At 44.6% G+C, this 18,618-nt stretch overlaps 1 protein-coding gene across 7 annotated transcripts in view; it reads right to left on the reverse strand.

Annotated features, from left to right (window-relative positions):
• Window positions 1-18,618, reverse strand: part of KMT2C (lysine methyltransferase 2C) — a 200,245-nt gene that overhangs the window by 124,068 nt on the left and 57,559 nt on the right. For all 7 annotated transcript variants that reach the window (XM_044292878.1, XM_044292880.1, XM_044292876.1 and 4 more), the window contains exons 4-6: window positions 16,360-16,542; window positions 385-530; window positions 174-283 (exon numbers count right to left, since the gene is read on the reverse strand). In XM_044292878.1, coding sequence (XP_044148813.1) covers window positions 174-283; window positions 385-530; window positions 16,360-16,542 — 439 coding nt within the window. The remainder of the gene's footprint in view (window positions 1-173; window positions 284-384; window positions 531-16,359; window positions 16,543-18,618) is intronic.

Here is an 18,618-nt window from a genome sequence, read left to right on the forward strand (position 1 = left end):
TGAATGGAGGAGGGCAGCCATTATATCCATCACTACCCTCATTACCGCACATAGTGCAGTGTTCACATCCGTGGACAGGTATCAATGGGGCGAGGATGGAGGTTCATATTTATATGAAGAGCTGAGAATGTAACCAAACTGAAGCCGGTAAGTTGCATCCACCAGTAACTCACCTCTGTGCTCCCTGAGATGACTGCTTTGTCCACGTTGACCAAGCCCTGATCTTCAGAGTGGTAGACGCCTGGTGACCACTCCGCACAGCGTTGATGAGCCCAGCAATGACCTGTGTTAGAAAAGATCATTCAAAATGTCTGCTGTAATATGTACAATATGTACAAAGTACACAGCGGAATGGAACGTACGTGCTTAAAATAATCGTCTTACCTGTTGGCTCAAACAAGAACTGGATATAGATGTCATCAGGAAGGCCAACTTGAGACAGCTCATCCCAGAATTTGCTGCCCTGCTCGTCAGATGCTGTTTGGGTGCTTACACTTGTGTAGGTGACATTGGGTAGCGGGGACCTTACCCTGGAGAAAAGAAGAGATATAGAAGTCATCATACTGCTCAGTACTAAGTGAGGACAAGAGAAACACCACAGACCTGATATATTAGAAAGGCAGTCCAAATCCCTGAAAAAGTAATAGATCACGTACACCAGCCTGCAAATATTGTGAACTACACGGGCAACTAATCTGTGCTGCAGCAGCTCTTCTGTGGGATCAGATCAGACGGGCTAGCCTCCATTCAGTGATTCCTAGGGTGAAATCAGTGGTCACCTCTCCTTTGTTCTCTCTTCTCCCTTAAAGGGGTTGCCCAGGATTATATTGATGACCTATCCTCAAAATAGGTCTTTAATATCAAAACGGCGGGGGTGCGACACCTGGCACCCCCGAGGAGGATAGGTCATCAATATTAAAAGCCTGGATGACCCCTTTAAGATGGCCATACACACTGGATGTGCATAGGCCAAACCTGCTGATTTTGTCAGGTTCGCGTAACCATTTAATGTAAGTGGTGGCCGCCTTTCTTTCTCTCGACAGCTAATGATGGGAGAACACAAGGATCAGGCTTGTTGGAATCAATTGCCTGATCCTTTTGTTAGCAGGGAGATAAGCTGCTGCTAGGGGAGTCCAACAGTGGATTTATCCCCATTTAAAACAAAGGCCTGCTCGCTGAGCATCCCTATGTATAGGAGGATCGGGAGAGAGGCAGCGGGAATCTAAGGTGTATGGCCACCTCAAGTATCCTTAAATGAACCTGTGATGCTCAGTACTCTTGTGGAGACCGCTGGGGGTGCCTGCCGTCATCTCAGAGAAAATACTTACAATTTAGGAGGGTTTTTTGTTCAGTTATTGCATTCCAATAAATATATTTTACGTTCCATCTAAGCAGCTTGATTATTCACATGATTCTGGTAAAAAGCCTTACGCCATTATTTGACCATAGTAAATTTGTTCTAATTCATCTTTAGACATGTTGGAGCTGGAGTCGAAGGATGGAAAAGTAGGAGAGTCTTAGGGTCCATTCAGACATCCATAGTACATTGCGGATCCACAATACACCCAGCCGGCACCCCCACAGAACTGCCTATTCTAGAATAGGACAAGTTCTATTTTTTTCTGGAGCCGTGGCCCGGAAGATTGGGGGGCGTGCTCCGGAAATGCCGATGTTGAGAGCACTTAGTGTGCTCTCTGCATCCATTCTGTCCCCATAGAGAATTTGCGGACGTGTGAATGGAGCCTTAATCAGATGTTTGTTTTACAGACTACACAGTCCTGAGTAAAAGACCGGTTTTAACCGAATGGGCCAAAAACGGTTAGCTGAAGCTGTCCATACACCGTCAGTAGCTCACCTGCTCTTCCCTAGTCGCCCAGAAACATGGAGACACTTGGCCAGGCATGCATTGGCAGGTAGGTAGACAATGAAACAGCTGCCGGACCCTTCCGAAAATGCTTAATCCTTCTTAGACCCAGACAACTGCTTCAGGGGGAAGTCGGCCAGCAATACATATCAGTCAGTCCTCTTCTGTTTAAGGGTGCCGCAAGTAACAATTAAAGGGGTTGTCTCACTTTAGCAAGTGGCATTTATTATGTAGAGAAAGTGAATACAAGGCACTTACTAATGTATTGTGATTGTCCATATTGCCTTGCTGGCTGGATTCATTTTTTTAATCACATTATACACTGCTCATATCCAGGGGTTATGTCCACTCTGTAATCCAGCATTAGTGGCCGTGATTGTGGCCAGGATGGTGGGAGCGCACATAGGCTGGTGCTTTTTCCTATAGTGTTGCAAGCACGACCACCGTTGATGGACTGCAGGGTGGCCATAACCATGGAAACGAGCAGTGTATAATGAGATGGAAACATGAATCCAGCCCGCAAAGGAAGCAATATGGACAATCCCAATACATTAGTAAGTGCCTTGTATTAACTTTCTCTACATGATAAGTTCTATTTGTTGAAGTGAGACAACCCCTTTAATTGCAACTTGTAATATAACTAGGGGAATGTGTCACCTTCTCATCTTCCATCAGTCCGCATTTTCCCTGGCCACAGAATTACCATTAGAAACCTCCTACCAGCAATAATGTAAGCAATGGAGGAATGGGGAGAAGGGGGAACACGGCTGCAGTTTCTCTCTGAGACTTCACCCTTTGGGAGGGGAGCCGAGAAGAAAATACAAACGACTGATTTAGAGTGCCGAGGCACAGCAATAACAGCAAATCAGGGCTCTTAGGGTACTTTCACACTAGCGGTTTTCTTTTCCGGTATTGAATTCCATCCTAGGGGCTCAATACCAGAAAAACGCTTCAGTTTTGTCCTAATGCATTCTGAATGGACAGCTATCCGTTTAGTATGAATCAGGATGTATTCCGTTCCGTTCACGGTATTTGGCCGGAGAAAATACCACAGCATGCTGCAGTATTTGCTCCAGCCAAAATTCTGGAACACTTGCCGGATCCGGCATTCATTTCCATTGAAATGTATTAATGCGCAGACCTTTAAAAATGTAAAAAATAAATAAAAATACCGGATCCATTTTTCTGGATGACACCGGAGACAGATCCGGTATTTCAATGCATTTGTCAGACAGATCTGCATCCGGATCTGGAAACAAATGATCTCAGTTTGCGCACGGATTTTCGGATCCGGCAGGTAGTTCCGGCAACGGAACTGCCTGCCGGAATCCAACAACGCCAGTGTGAAAGTAGCCTTAAACATCCATAGCGCTTGCTCTTAGAAGCCCCAACTCGCTTTTTTTTTTTTTCCCCCTTAGGAAAGAATAATTCAGCTTTGGATTCCATCTAGTTCAGATTATTTTCTGCAAGACGCAGCTCTCCATGCCCCATGATGCCTTTGCTCAGTGGGCAATCAAAAGCTAAAGCTAGATAGATCATACTAAATTGTGCGCAGGAACCTGGAGACACAGATGCAGGTCTAAAGTACAGGATTTGCAGCCCATGACCTGTGCAAACAGCAGTCATGCCGCGGCCGTGCGATGACTGGATGGCAGCAATGCCGTGACATCATCTACAAGAAACCGGGGGTAGCCTGGAGCAGACTCCGTGGTTAGCACCGGAGCCTTCCGGTATTGAGGTCCTAGGTTCAAATGTGACCAAGGACAACATCTGCATGGAGTTTGTATGTTCTCCATGGGTTTCCACCCACAATCCAAAGACATACCGATAGCAAATGCTAAATTGCTATAATGGATCGAAACGGAACAAACCGGATGCGAAAGGAAACGGATCCGCCTGCTATTGTTTTCTGAGCCGGATCTGATTTGTTCCATTTGGTAGAGCGGCCACAAAATGGAAAGCTGACAGAACGGATGCATACTGGTGCATCCTGAATTCAATTGCTCCCATTGACGTTGCATTAGCACGAAACGTTTTGGTCCTCTGCCGGATCTCAAAACCGGAAAGCCAAAACACTGATATGAAACTATCCTTAGATTGGGATCCCCATTGAGGACAGTGATGATAAGGTCTGTAAAGCGCTGCGGAATATAGTAGCGCTATATAGGTGCATTAAATAAATACAGAAGCACTATGCAGATTTGCAGTTGCCCCCCAGTGCATCCCTTCATCGTTGCTATGCCACAGTCCAGCCTTATTCTTGGCGGTAGGTCATTATTTACAAGAGACAGTAGCGATGTTAAGATTACAGGTAAGAATACAGGTTTGGCTGACTTTTCACTAATGTGTAGGGCGCCTTAACTGAGAGATGGGGAGGGGGAGCAGACAGAGCCAGGAGAAGTGCTCTGTCCATCTGCGTCAGATTCAGCAGAACACCCAGCTACGTGAAGGAGTAACAGCAAAATGAAAATAATTTTAAACTGGTTATTTAAAATAATAATAAAAAAAAGTATTACTATGCAAAGAATCTACCTTTTCAAATGACTACAAATATTCCGTTTTTTTATGCATTCTGCATTTTCCTCTCTGGTAGCGCCCCCTTCGCCTGCATTCAGTGGTGGACTTGCATGCTCAGTAGCTTCCCTGCTTCCTTTCCCTCCTCAATGGTGGGATAAGTGATCTCATGGTAAAGCGGGTCAAACGGGCCAGACGCCTTTCATTCATCCATCCCTACAGAATTCATAGAAGTGCATGGCTATCCGTCTCTCTAGACAGCAGAGAAGGAAACTGTGGGGGGCGTTACATGCCGTATGTATTTCTGGGGCTATATGTAAGGAGCTATATTTTATGCAGGGGAGGAAGGGGTTAATTGTAATGCATCCTGGAAGATGCAGGTGCTTGATGAGCTGCTGCCCACCCACAGAAAAGGAAGGAAAGTCCTCCAGATAGGTGAGTAAACGTTTTCCCAAGAGTTAACTGTGTGATTAACCCTTTGATAACAGCTACCGTATTCAGAAAGTGGAAACTATTTTTAAAAAAATGCATCTGGCGACATCCGTATGCTGTACTATACAGGCTCGGGCGGGGGGGGGGGGGGGGGGGGGGCAAACCTATCACCACCATCATTTCTAATAGTCTCAAAAACATCACCATTTCCCAATTGGTTAGTTAGCAGCAGACGTGGTATGCACTGGATCACGAGCACAAATTGGGCAGGAATGCCGTCCCCTGGCACAGGAAATTTCCCGACACTTTAATGGACACTTGCCAATTAACAAAGGAAGTGAAAAATAAGGACACGAGAGGTTTTCATAGGCAAGTTCTGATGATCGATTCTAAATAGTAGCGGCCAACATTAAATCTACGTCTGGAAAAATAACAGCGCCGGAATACCAAATAAAATACGGACATCTCATGTGAACCCAAACCCAATACTGCGCCAAGATGGTCCTGGCAGCTGAAGGGTAAAGCCTAAACAAAAGTAGGTGTTCCACACAGGACTTGAGACGCTAGCCTCTTTGTAATTGTTGTCTTCCACTTCCCTTCTGATCATGACCCTGGCTTCTCGCCAGCTGTGCCAGCCAATCGGATGTGTGCCGCACAACGGAGGCTCAGTGCTGTGTCTTGGCCACTGTCCACGGCAGAGCGGGGAGAGATTACATCAGCGGCACACGGGGACATTAGAGCTGTTCCAAGATAAATCAATTTGGCTCCTTTCAGAGAGGCTCCAGGAAGCACTCGGGATGAGAGGCGGCCGCAGAAAGCGCTCATTCCCAAAACGTGCCAGGGCCTCCGTGCTCGCATTTAAGCCTGAAACCATGGTGAGCGGCGCATGTAAATTCAAGAGATAAACTAGAGCAGGTTTTATTATTATTAATACAGGCTGATAAGAAGCACACGCTGACGGTACGTGCGCCTCTTCCTCTTCCTATACAGATGGTGCACGGCTGAGACAACAATACATAGCCCGCTCCATCCTCTAAATGAGTGTTGGTTAATTATAGGGCGGGCATGTAACAAAAGCAGTAAAAGGCTGCCGAGCTGCGGGCACCGCACATCAGTGGAGGCTTCAGGCAATGTCTGAGCAAAACACTGCAGCCAGTGATGTGCCACACATGGCAATGGACTATTAACAGGGATCATACGTGAAAGTGATGCCAAGTGGTGCAGTTATCTCCTGTATAATGAAGATTTATACACATTTTCCCATATACCTTCTGTATCTGTTCCTAACAATTCAATTTCATAATAATTCAATTTCAATTTTCAGGGGGGAAAAAAATAAAAAACACACACACACTTGGATGCAATTAGCTCCAAGTAAAAAAACAAAAACAAAAAACAACTTAGGAGCCAAATGAGATTTCCTGGTCACACTTGACCATGTTTATTGCTGCCTGGAGCCCCGAGTTTTCAATACCTCTGCTTGCAGTCATTCAGTATGAACCATCATTATTTACTTCCAGGGGATAAAAATCAGCAACAAGCCAAGTAACTATGGGGTTGATATCTCCTGGGCTGCTGGAGGGAGAGTTCAATTTATGACGGGTCCCAAGTCTCATCATAAATTAAGAGCATTCTCCGGCAGTAGGTGCACCTAGGATGAAATCTAATGCCAGTTTCTAGATGGAGTAGATTTCAGGCATCACTTATGCCTCAAAACTGGCACTGATGGCCCTGTCCAAACCACGGTAAAACACCACCTGCGCAAATGGCAATCCAGGGGTTTTCTGGCACAGAAGGATGATAAATCTCACCCATGTGACCATCACAGATTTTTGTCCACTGGAAGTAAACACTGACAGCAAGCAGAGATCTTGTAAACCATTGATAAAATGGACATTTAACCTGCCTGGGTCTGCTCCTGCAAGTGCACTGGAGGCGGAGTTTAAATTGTGGCATGCTCTCTGGATTGGGCTGCTTAACGGCCCCTCCCGTCTGCGCTCATCCAACCAGAAGACCAGTACAGCTGTACAGCAGAACAGAATGAAACTTCATATTTACACTACTCCTGAAAACAAAAAGGTATGTTTGCACTGCTCTTCCCACTAGCTAGTGCTGTCCGCAGTTTAACATGGTAAAAACTGCTGACAGACTCCCTTTAAGTAAATCATTTTAACAACAGCGCAGAGCTAGAGAATAGCCTAGTACTGAATAACATCAGACGGTATAAAGCCATATGCTAAGAGAGGTGGGGGTATATTTAAACTGCTCAAATGATGCATCCACTTGTTGGTGAAGTTCAGGACTAGCACTGGAGTATAGTTGTAGCAGGCAAGTAAAACACACCGCAGGGTCCTACAGCCTCCCCCACCTAGAATTACTAAATCACACAGCAACTCCACTTTATACTTTTGTCCTTTCCTCTCGGCTCAGAAAAATATGCGCCACTTACTTCATTTTCTGCTGTGAAAATGAATGTTTACATAGAAGGCACAATGCGGGGAGTTTGTGCATATTGCTGGATGCGGAGTATTGGAAAACCGTATAGACGAACGCTAGCAGACGAGACATCAATAGTAAACCCCATGCCTCCTACATCTCAGCTGGGCCATATACTACTTCAGTGTCATACTCCACTTCTTCCAAAAAACCTGTTTCATATGTGAAAATGCCCGTGGGCACATGAACATACCAATATGAGACATACGAAAAATAGGCCCCAATCAGTACCTGCTAGTGACACCCTGTAAAGCTGTTCAAAGAGAGAAGGGAGGGGAATGGGTAGGAGGGAGCATTACATCCTTGGCTTAATACAGCTCTATATTCCCCTGTACTATACAGACTGAAGGACACAGGTCAGATTTGCTCCCCGCAGCCAGTGGGAACCATAAAATGAAACAAACACTTACCCTCCCCCTGCCTCTTGGTTCTGACTAACGGGCAGTCTGCACTGCACCTCCTATCCCCGTCTATTAACCGCCTGGGTGGAGACTTTGGGAATGATTTTCTGTTTAAAATCAGTGACTACTAGAATTGGTCATTTCATGGATGTCTATTCACTGTGCTCAACATGTCCCTACAGACTGCTTACAATCCATACTGATCGATGCATGGATCCAATGTCTTGGGAGTCAAAGGCGTACATCTGGTCTGCATCCCGAAAATTTTGCCCCCCCCGTATCCTTATTTTACCAACTTAAAAAAACAAAAAATAAATCAATCGAATGGATGAACAGAAAAGACGCCAGCTTCAAACAATAGAAAATACAAGCGAGATTTTTACTCTTCATGCTGTTCAAAATCCATGTGCATTTCACAATGCGGCCAAATCTCCTCTCCAAGCCTATTCTGGTCCTGCAGCCAGCTCTCTCTTCTCTAGTAAGCAATTCGTTTATCTGTTCTAGAGAAGAAAACAACAGAAGCAAATGGGAGAGCAGAGAGGACGGCGGCGCAGAGAGGGCGACAAACATACGGCAGCACAGGCGACACTACGATATGTCACAGCAGGAAGACAAATTGTTCCCATCAAGTGTTTCAATCAGGGTTGTTTCGATACCAAAATTTTGATTCTGCTTCGATACCAAAAAAAAAAAAAAAAAAAGTGTTGCGATACTCGATACCACGCAAATAAGACAGACCACCGCAAAAAGCCGCGTGCATTCCGCATTTTATGGAATGTCCGGCAGATAATAGAACAGTCCGATCCTATTTTTTGGGGAGACAAGGTGACTAAAAATTGTCGAATCACACAGTTTTCATTTATTAATTTTTTCTGTTCTGGCATTCACAGCATAAGAGTTTTATTTAAAATATTTTAATAGTTTGAACTTTTCGGACGTGGCGATATGTAATATGCTCATTTATTGTTTATATACAGTACAGACCAAAAGTTTGGACATACCTTCTCATTCAAAGAGTTTTCTTTATTTTCATGACTATGAAAATTGTAGATTCACACTGAAGGCATCAAAACTATGAATTAACACATGTGGAATTATATACATAACAAAAAAGTGTGAAACAACTGAAAATATGTCATATTCTAGGTTCTTTAAAGTAGCCACCTTTTGCTTTGATTACTGCTTTGCACACTCTTGGCATTCTCTTGATGAGCTTCAAGAGGTAGTCACCTGAAATGGTTTTCACTTCACAGATGTGCCCTGTCAGGTTTAATAAGTGGGATTTCTTGCCTTATAAATGGGGTTGGGACCATCAGTTGCGTTGTGGAGAAGTCAGGTGGATACACAGCTTATAGTCCTACTGAATAGACTGTTCGAATTTGTATTATGGCAAGAAAAAAGCAGCTAAGTAAAGAAAAACTAGTGGCCATCATTACTTTAGGAAATGAAGGTCAGTCAGTCCGAAAAATTGGGAAAACTTTGAAAGTGTCCCCAAGTGCAGTCACAAAAACCATCAAGCGCTACAAAGTAACTGGCTCACATGCGGACCGCCCCAGGAAAGGAAGACCAAGAGTCACCTCTGCTGCGGAGGATAAGTTCATCCGAGTCACCAGCCTCAGAAATCGCAGGTTAACAGCAGCTCAGATTAGAGACCAGGTCAATGCCACACAGAGTTCTAGCAGCAGACACATCGCTAGAACAACTGTTAAGAGGAGACTGTGTGAATCAGGCCTTCATGGTAGAATATATGCTAAGAAACCACTGCTAAGGACAGGCAACAAGCAGAAGAGACTTGTTTGGGCTAAAGAACACAAGGAATGGACATTAGACCAGTGGAAATCTGTGCTTTGGTCTGATGAGTCCAAATTTGAGATCTTTGGTTCCAACCACCGTGTCTTTGTGCGACGCAGAAAAGGTGAACGGATGGACTCTACATGCCTGGTTCCCACCATGAAGCAAGGAGGAGGTGTGATGGCGCTTTGCTGGTGACACTGTTGGGGATTTATTCAAAATTGAAGGCATACTGAACCAGCATGGCTACCACAGCATCTTGCAGCGGCATGCTATTCCATCCAGTTTGCGTTTAGTTGGACCATCATTTATTTTTCAACAGGACAATGACCCCAAACACACCTCCAGGCTGTGTAAGGGCTATTTGACCATGAAGGAGAATGATGGGGTGCTGCGCCAGATGACCTGGCCTCCACAATCACCGGACCTGAGCCCAATCAAGATGGTTTGGGGTGAGCTGGACCGCAGAGTGAAGGCAAAAGGGCCTACGAGTGCTAAGCATCTTCAAGACTGTTGGAAGACCATTTCAGGTGACTACCTCTTGAAGATCATCAAGAGAATGCCAAGAGTGTGCAAAGCAGTAATCAAGAACCTAGAATATGACATATTTTCTGTTGTTTTACACTTTTTTGTTATATATTTAATTCCACAAGTTTAAATTCATAGTTTTGATGCCTTCAGTGTGAATCTACAATTTTCATAGTCATGAAAATAAAGAAAACTCTTTGAATGAGAAGGTATGTCCAAACATTTGGTCTGTACTGTATTGTATATGTAAAATTGGGAAAGAGGGTGATTTGTACTTACCATAATATTTGGGTGTTTTTTTAAATCTTAATAACTATTTCCCCTTAGGGGCTAGAACCTAGGATCTTTTAATCCCTTGTCCTATTCCCCCTAATAGAGCTCTATTAGGGTGAATAGGATCTTACACTCTCCCTGCTGCCCTGTGCATAGTGCACACAGCAGCAGGGAGGTTACCATGGCAGCCAGGGCTTCCGTAGGATTACACTGCTGGGGCTCCGATCAGAAGCTGCCACCAATGAGGAGGAGGAGGGGAGGGGACCCTGTGGCCACTGCCACCAATGATTTTAATATTGGGGAGGGGGGTTGGGGCGCACTGCGCCACTATTGTTTTTAATACTGGGGAGAGGGGAAGAAGGTTGCACTAGGCCACAATGTTTTTAATACTGTGGGGGAGGGCGCACTGCAACGCACCGCCAATGAAAGTTAACCTTTAATACAGGAGGCGGTGCCGGCAGAATCACACAGCTGGCACCCTGCCTCTGACAGGGAGCCGCTATCAGCGGCATTTAACACCTCAGGTGTGGCACCTGAGGAGTTAACTGCGGCTGATCGCAGCACCCTGTCAGAGGCAGGGTGCCGGCTATGCGATTCTGCCGCCTCCTGTATTTGTATTAGAAGTTTACTTTCATTGGTGGCTCAGTGCGCCTGCCCCTCTCTCCTCATTGGCATCGGCGGCACAGGGGGAGGGAGAGACTGCTTCCTTCTCCCATGTGCTGCTGAGGGGACTTGGAGCACACTGACAGCAGCGCGCTCCAAGTTCTGTGATACTAGACCGCGCAGCAGCTCAGCCCAGTATCGAAAAAATGGAATTCCTGGTATCGTATCGAAACCCGGTACAAAGCTATCGATTGAAATTTCGATACCCGAAACAATCCTAGTTTCAATAACCATCAGATAAGAGTAACTCAGCTAGAGGCTTCATTTTCTGTCAAAATGAAGCCTACATTGTCAGAGTCCGGCGAAAGGATTATTCGCCTTAAAGGGATACTGACAGGGCCAATAAGCATATTGAGGTATATATATGGCAGTACAGGTCTTATAATGGGTATTACAATCATCTAAGTATCCCCCCTGTCCACATTATACATACAGTAAATTTAAGTTTTATAACCTGCTCCAACGGTCTTCAATCTGCCCAAGGGGCGGCGTTTCACCTCTCTTGCGCCCAGCCAGCCTCCCCAACTGCCGCTTTGAAGCGCCGCCCAGCTCATGAATATTCAGTTTGCTGGGCGGCTTCTGCGGTCCCCGCTCTGAAGCGCTGCGCTGAACAGTGCCCTGCGAATGCGCTGGATCTTGTGAAGTCGGGGACCGTAAGCGCCGCCCAGCGAAGTGAATATTGATCAGCTGAGCGGCGCTTACTGTACCGGACTTCACAAGAGCGGGGACCGCAGAAGCCGCCCAGCAAACTGAATATTCATGAGCTGGGCTGCGCTTCAAAGCGGCAGTTGGGGTAGGCTGGCTGGGCGCAAGAGAGGTGAAACGCCGCCCCTTGGGCAGATTGAAGACCGTTGGAGCAGGTTATAAAACTTAAATTTACTGTATGTATAATGTGGACAGGGGGGATACTTAGATGATTGTAATACCCATTATAAGACCTGTACTGCCATATATATATACACCGCAATATGCTTATTGGCCCTGTCAGTGTCCCTTTAAAGTGGCTCCGTTGCCGGAACTGCCTGCTGGATCAGGCAATCTGCATGCAAACGGAAAGCATTTGTAGACGGATCCGTCTTACAAATGCATTGCAAGAACGGATCAGTCTCTCCGTTTCTATTTTTTTTCACATTTTTAATCGGTCTGCGCAATTCCGGCACTAACTGATCCAGAATTTCTGCGGTATTTCCTCCATCCAAAACGCCGTTCAGTGACTGAACTGAAGATATTCTGATGCATCCTGAACTGATTTCTCTCCATTCAGAATGCATGGGGATGAAACTGATCAGTTATTTTCCAGGTATTGAGCCCCTAGGACGGAACTCAATGCTGTAAGAGAAAAACGCTAGTGTGAAAGTACCCTTAGCAAATGACTTATGTACAGAAAGTTACTACAAAGCGCTTACTAATGTATTGTGATTGTCCATAGTCCCTCCTTTGCTGGCTGGATTATTTTTTCCATCACATTATACAATGGTCATTTCCATGGTTAGGACCACCTTGTAATCCAGCAGAGGGGCCAGCAATTTTTCCTATATTTTGCAAGCACGTCCACCACTAATGGACAGCAGGGTGGTCGTAACCATGGAAACAAGCAGTGTATAAAGTGATGGAAAAGTGAATCCAGCCAGTAAAGCAAGCAATATGGACAATCAGAATACATTAGTAAGTGCCTTGTATTCACTTTATATACAGGTGAAACTCAAAAAAAATTGATAAACGTGCAAGACAAGTCAATTTATTTCAGTAATGCAAATTAAAAGGAATTGCATTAATGCGGCTTAAAATTAGAATATTGTGAAAAGGTTCAATATTCTAGGATCGCCTAGTACACAGTCACTATGAGGGCCCCAAAAAAGATGGCACCTGGCTAGACCGCAAGCCTTTGGGAGTTTTTAAATGTGGATCGTGCAAGGCTTGCAATTTTATTAACACGTCAAAAATCAATAACTTGTTCTGTCACACAACGCTCCTTTGTCATCCGGGACTTTGCAAACTACATTTATATCTGCCAATGTAGTTGCCCTATGGACTACATTGGAAAGACAAAATGAGAGTTCCGAACAAGGGACTGCGAGCATTTAAATAACATCAAAAAATTAAAAGAGATACACCTGTGGCCCACCATTTTAACAACTGCCATATGGGCGACGTGGGCTCTGCTCGCTTCTCTGTCCTGGAGGTGGTCCCCCTGCCTGAGAGAAGAGGTGACTGGGACAAGAAGATCCTTAAAAAAGAATCTTTATGGATATACCGTTTCCAGTCCCAGTCCCCCCTTGGTCTAAATAAAAGACTTAATTTTGCATGCTTCATCTAAAATTTCCCTGTTCACCTAAATACCTACTTTCCTTCAGTAATAATTCGAATAATGATGGAATGCGACCCCTTAATTGGCCTAATGATGCGAGCAGCATCTTGTTCCTTGGCGAACAATTATCAGTTCTCCACATTCTTGTTAAACTTGGTGTCCTCTCCCCTCTCATATCGATATTAAGGAGATGACCTAAGTGACCACTATCTACTTCATCTTATCCTCCTCAATTGAAAAACCTTTTTGTGCGATGGCGTCCTCTATTGCCTCTGGCTTTGTTGTGGGGCCACTATTATTTATTCTATAATGCCGCATCGGACGGTCCTATATATCAAACCTAGGCTCCGATGTGTCCGTACCTATTATTCATTATTCCTCTTGTCCGGCATCCTCCTAGAACCACTGTTTTCTATGCTGCGTTCCAGCACGGTGCGTTCCATTAGCAACTTCCGGTGTCGGCCTCAAGCCCCATGCGGCTCATGATGCGTGTCATGACACCGGAAGTGACATGGACAGGAAGTCTTTGGGCTCCAGACGCCCCGGACGCTGGAAGTAGATTACAGGCACCCGGATGAGTCGACCTGGGGAAGCGCGGAATAAAAATAGCCGGCGCCTCCACTGCCAAAGGTAGCTTGGCCCCAACTACCCGTTTTTTTGTGGGAAATCCGCCATCTTCTCCACTTGTAAGTAAGCCCTGTTTATCTTTCTTGTGCTCAGGTGTATCTTTGTGCGATTGTGTATTCTCTGTAGCATTCGGGCCTCCTATTGATATGTTTTCTATTCATATATTTTTATAGGTACCACTAGTGGGATTTATTCCTTTTTTCCCTTTCTCTGGTGACCCAAAAAACCTGCGTGTTGACATCTGGCCTCTTAGCGAAGTATCATCTGTGCATCTTATTTCCATACCATGTGTGTTGTATCCATCCTAATAATATACTCACCTCCTGATGAGCCTGACAAGTCTCAGGCGAAACGCGTCGGGGTCCTTGTATTGTTCTAGAGAGTGGTGGTGGTGTCCATTCTATAGGACTACCATCCACTTTCTATATTTTTGTTAATATCATTTTCCTGATTAGGGTTTATTAGGGACTGGATAGCATTAGGTTCGGGGACAGGGAGCCTCCACCATCAGGGGGTCACCCTGGGCTAAGCAGACTATAGGGCATTTAGGGTAAGTGTTTCTACCCTGCCTTTTATTAGACCTTGGTCCTTCTGCCTGAACCTGTGCGTGTTTTCTGTCACCATGAATGTTTTTCTTTTGGGGGCCACTACTCCCCTTTAAAGATTTTTTTTTTTATAACTGTAGTACACAATTGTTGGTATATACATACCTATACCCACTTTATCGTAATTAAAAGGTATTTTTAAAAGTCACACTTTCTATTCAATTTACTCTAAAAACTATTGTGACAAGGTATCCTGGCAAAAATCCTAATGTTTGGTAGCAAGTTCAATATTCTAGGCTCAAAGTGTCACACTCTAGTCAGCTAATTAATCCATACCCCCTGAGCAAAGGGTACTTCAAAATTGTGACTTTGGGGTTTTATAAGCGGTAATCCATAATCATCCAAATTATAACAAATAAAGGCTTGAAATATCTTGCGTTGCGTGTAATGAGTCTCTCTCATATATTAGTGTCACCTTTTAAGATGCATTACTGAAATAAATGAACGATATGCAGGATATTCTAATTTTTCGAGTTTTACCTGTATATGATAAATGCCATTTGCTGAAGTGAGACAAACCCTTTAAGGAGCATTTACACCGCCCAATTGTCGGGCAGATTATCTGAGGGTGCAGCAGATCACCCCATGAACGAACAGAAAGCTCATTTATTGGGTTAAATGATCTTTGGTGCGGAAACCTCAATCACAGTTTCTCAGCAGCAGAACCTGCGTCCTCATGCGACTGAGGTGATCGCTGTATGTAAACACACGTAACACAGCTTTTCACCTCCACTGACAAGCAGGCAATTGTCAGCAAGGATCGCTTGCTTCCCGATAATTGTCTTCTGGTTGCCAAAGTGTAAATGTGCCATTAGAAGCTAAAACCAACCTGCAGCAAGGCCATAGTTAGCAAACCAGGACCTAGCAAGCCTATGCTTCTCCTGTAACGATGCAAATCTCCATTAGGGTTTGAGGACAGACATTCTGCAGCATACTACAGTAGCAGCAAAATGCATGAGATATCAGCAAATCTCATCCACTTGTTGCGGAAACTTTTCATGGAGAACCTGATCACAAAGTAAATTTTTAAAGCCACCGCAATTTCTACTGTGGATTTTCACCATTGATTTCACATCCTACAACGTAAAGCAGTGAAATCCACCATAAATCTTCATGTTACACAAGAAATCTTCCAGCAAATTTGTCGTCACCAATTTTTGGGATGTTTAATAAATATCATTTTATAGTATCTTCTGTTGTAGACATTCAGGTTAACAGTACCTTGCACTGTTATAAGTTCTCTATGACATTTGTCAGTCACTTTCAAGCCAATGGGACAAATTCATTAATAACATTCTTATGCCAAACACTTTAAAAGGGCCCCTGTCAGTATGATCAACCCTATAAAACCATGCATACTGTCTGATTGGGCAGACTAGATGGGCCAAATGGTTCTTATCTGCCGACACATTCTATGTTTCTATGTCTGGCGGGGGAATGGGGGGGGTCCGATCATGCTGATACCTTTATTTTGTCAGTATGATAAACAACAACAGAGATATCTGCTTTTTATTCATATGTAAATGAATAAAAGACTTGTACATTTGTTTCATTAGTTATTTTTTTTCTTCCTCATTTAACCAATTTAATATATTGAGTATAGGGTTTTTCTATGCTTAGAAAGCTAATACATATTACTGGTGTCTTTATATTCATATATTGTACCTGTGAACAAACCAGCAATATGTATCAGCTTTCTAAGTATAGAAACCCGCAGGTGGTGCGACTAGGCTAACAGTTTGGACACAGAACCAAAGCTGCCTAAAAACAATAAGAACCATACAATTTCTGTACTTTTACTAGGTAAAAAAGGTGCACAGTACCCAAATAGAATATGTGAACATATTTAATACTCACTTCTGGTGCCCTCGTTTTGACTTTCCGGTGGGTTTACAGGTGCCAGTGCTGCCATTATGGTCTTTGTTCTCAGTCAGAGTTTGCCATGGAAGGAGAAAGTCAGGAGTTGGACTATACTGTTTTAATTCACCTTGCCCCAAGAGACTCCGCTCACCACAATAACAGAAAGCGCAAAGTTGTTCACTAAAACAGAGAAAGAAGGGACATATTTTTAGACAAGATGTTTTCACAGACTGCCTTTTGCACATAAAATGAAACCCATATATTCTGAATTTCTTGCAACACAAACTTTGACAGTGATAAGGCTGGAAATGAAGTACGTACCGTATTTTTTGTTTTTGCTTTATAAGACGCACTTTTTTCCCCATAAGTGAGGGGGAAATGGCAGTGTGTCTTATAAAGCAAATGGTGCACATTTTACATTGCTGACACTGATACATCGCTGGCCGCTATGCTGCATACCGCAGCCTACGATTTATCAGTTACAGTAAGTGGGGTGGGAGGAGGGGCTGGAGGCCAGCAACTGCTGTTGCACTCGCCTCGGGGCCCGATGCAGTCACTGTACTCCATTACAGCGGGCCCCACTCACAGAAGTCTTAATATGTAATGTGTAAAGTCTATTCATGCCTCAACCTGTTGCTTTGCTTTGTTAAACTAGCATAAATCTTCTGTAGTACTACTCACTATCAAAGCGGCAGGCAGGCCGGCAGCGTAACCTCTCACACATTCATTCATGCTCCTCCTACTTCATTAATTGAGCAGGAGGAGCGTGAATCCTTAACCAGTGGCTCTGGTTTGTTAAACTAGCGCAATCTTCTGCAGTAGTACGCACTATCAAAGCGGTGGGCAGGCCGGCAGTGTAACGTCATTCATTCACGCTCCTCCTGCGCCATTCATGAAGTGGGAGGAGCATGAATAGGTGAGTGAGGTTACGCTGCCGGCCTGCCCGCTGCTTTGATTGCAAGTACTACTGCAGAAGATTACGCTAGTTTAACCAACCAGAGCAACTGGTTGAGGCATGAATAGACTTTACAAATTACATATTAAGACTGCTGTGAGCGGGGCCCGGTATAATGGGGTCACTATAAGATACTATGTGTCATCCACATATCGCCCCATAACAGCGTGTCATCCACATATCGCCCCATAACAGCGTGTCATCCACAGATCGCCCCATAACAGCGTGTCATCCACAGATCGCCCCATAACAGCGTGTCATCCACAGATCGCCCCATAACAGCGTGTCATCCACAGATCGCCCCATAACAGCGTGTCATCCACAGATCGCCCCATAACAGCGTGTCATCCACAGATCGCCCCATAACAGCGTGTCATCCACAGATCGCCCCATAACAGCGTGACATCCACAGATCGCCCCATAACAGCGTGACATCCACAGATCGCCCCATAACAGCGTGTCATCCACAGATCGCCCCATAACAGCGTGTCATCCACAGATCGCCCCATAACAGCGTGTCATCCACAGATCGCCCCATAACAGCGTGTCATCCACAGATCGCCCCATAACAGCGTGTCATCCACAGATCGCCCCATAACAGCGTGTCATCCACAGATCGCCCCATAACAGCGTGTCATCCACAGATCGCCCCATAACAGCGTGTCATCCACAGATCGCCCCATAACAGCGTGTCATCCACAGATCGCCCCATAACAGCGTGTCATCCACAGATCGCCCCATAACAGCGTGTCATCCACAGATCGCCCCATAACAGCGTGTCATCCACAGATCGCCCCATAACAGCGTGTCATCCACAGATCGCCCCATAACAGCGTGTCATCCACAGATCGCCCCATAACAGTTTGAGTTAAAAATAATTTTTTCATTTGGTTTTTATTAAAAATATGGAATCCTTTTTTATGTACATAGCTGAGTTGCTGTAGTAGCAGCCTGTGGATTGTCTGTGTTTTTCGTCATCTGGGGAGTGGACAGGCTCCTTACTGCTGCTCTCTGACATAATAAACACTCATTATAGCTCAATTCTCAAATTACTCAGTAGTTTAGAGAAAAGGTTTATTAGATGACCGGCACAAAGTGAAAGTAAAAGTACCAATCACACAGTTAGAAAACCAATTAGCCCTTTGTGACAGAATGGCTCAATATTTCTAATAAAGGCCAATTGAAAATATGATTTTTAGCCCAAAAAATGCAAACAAAAATTGCCTCCAAAAGTGTACATAGCCTTTAAAGGACAGATACACCCAAGCGAGTTTAAAGCGAGAAACTCGCTGCATGTGGCA

The sequence above is a fragment of the Bufo gargarizans genome, chromosome 5 (genome assembly GCF_014858855.1).
Source record: "Bufo gargarizans isolate SCDJY-AF-19 chromosome 5, ASM1485885v1, whole genome shotgun sequence".
NCBI classification, from domain to species: Eukaryota; Metazoa; Chordata; class Amphibia; order Anura; family Bufonidae; genus Bufo; species Bufo gargarizans.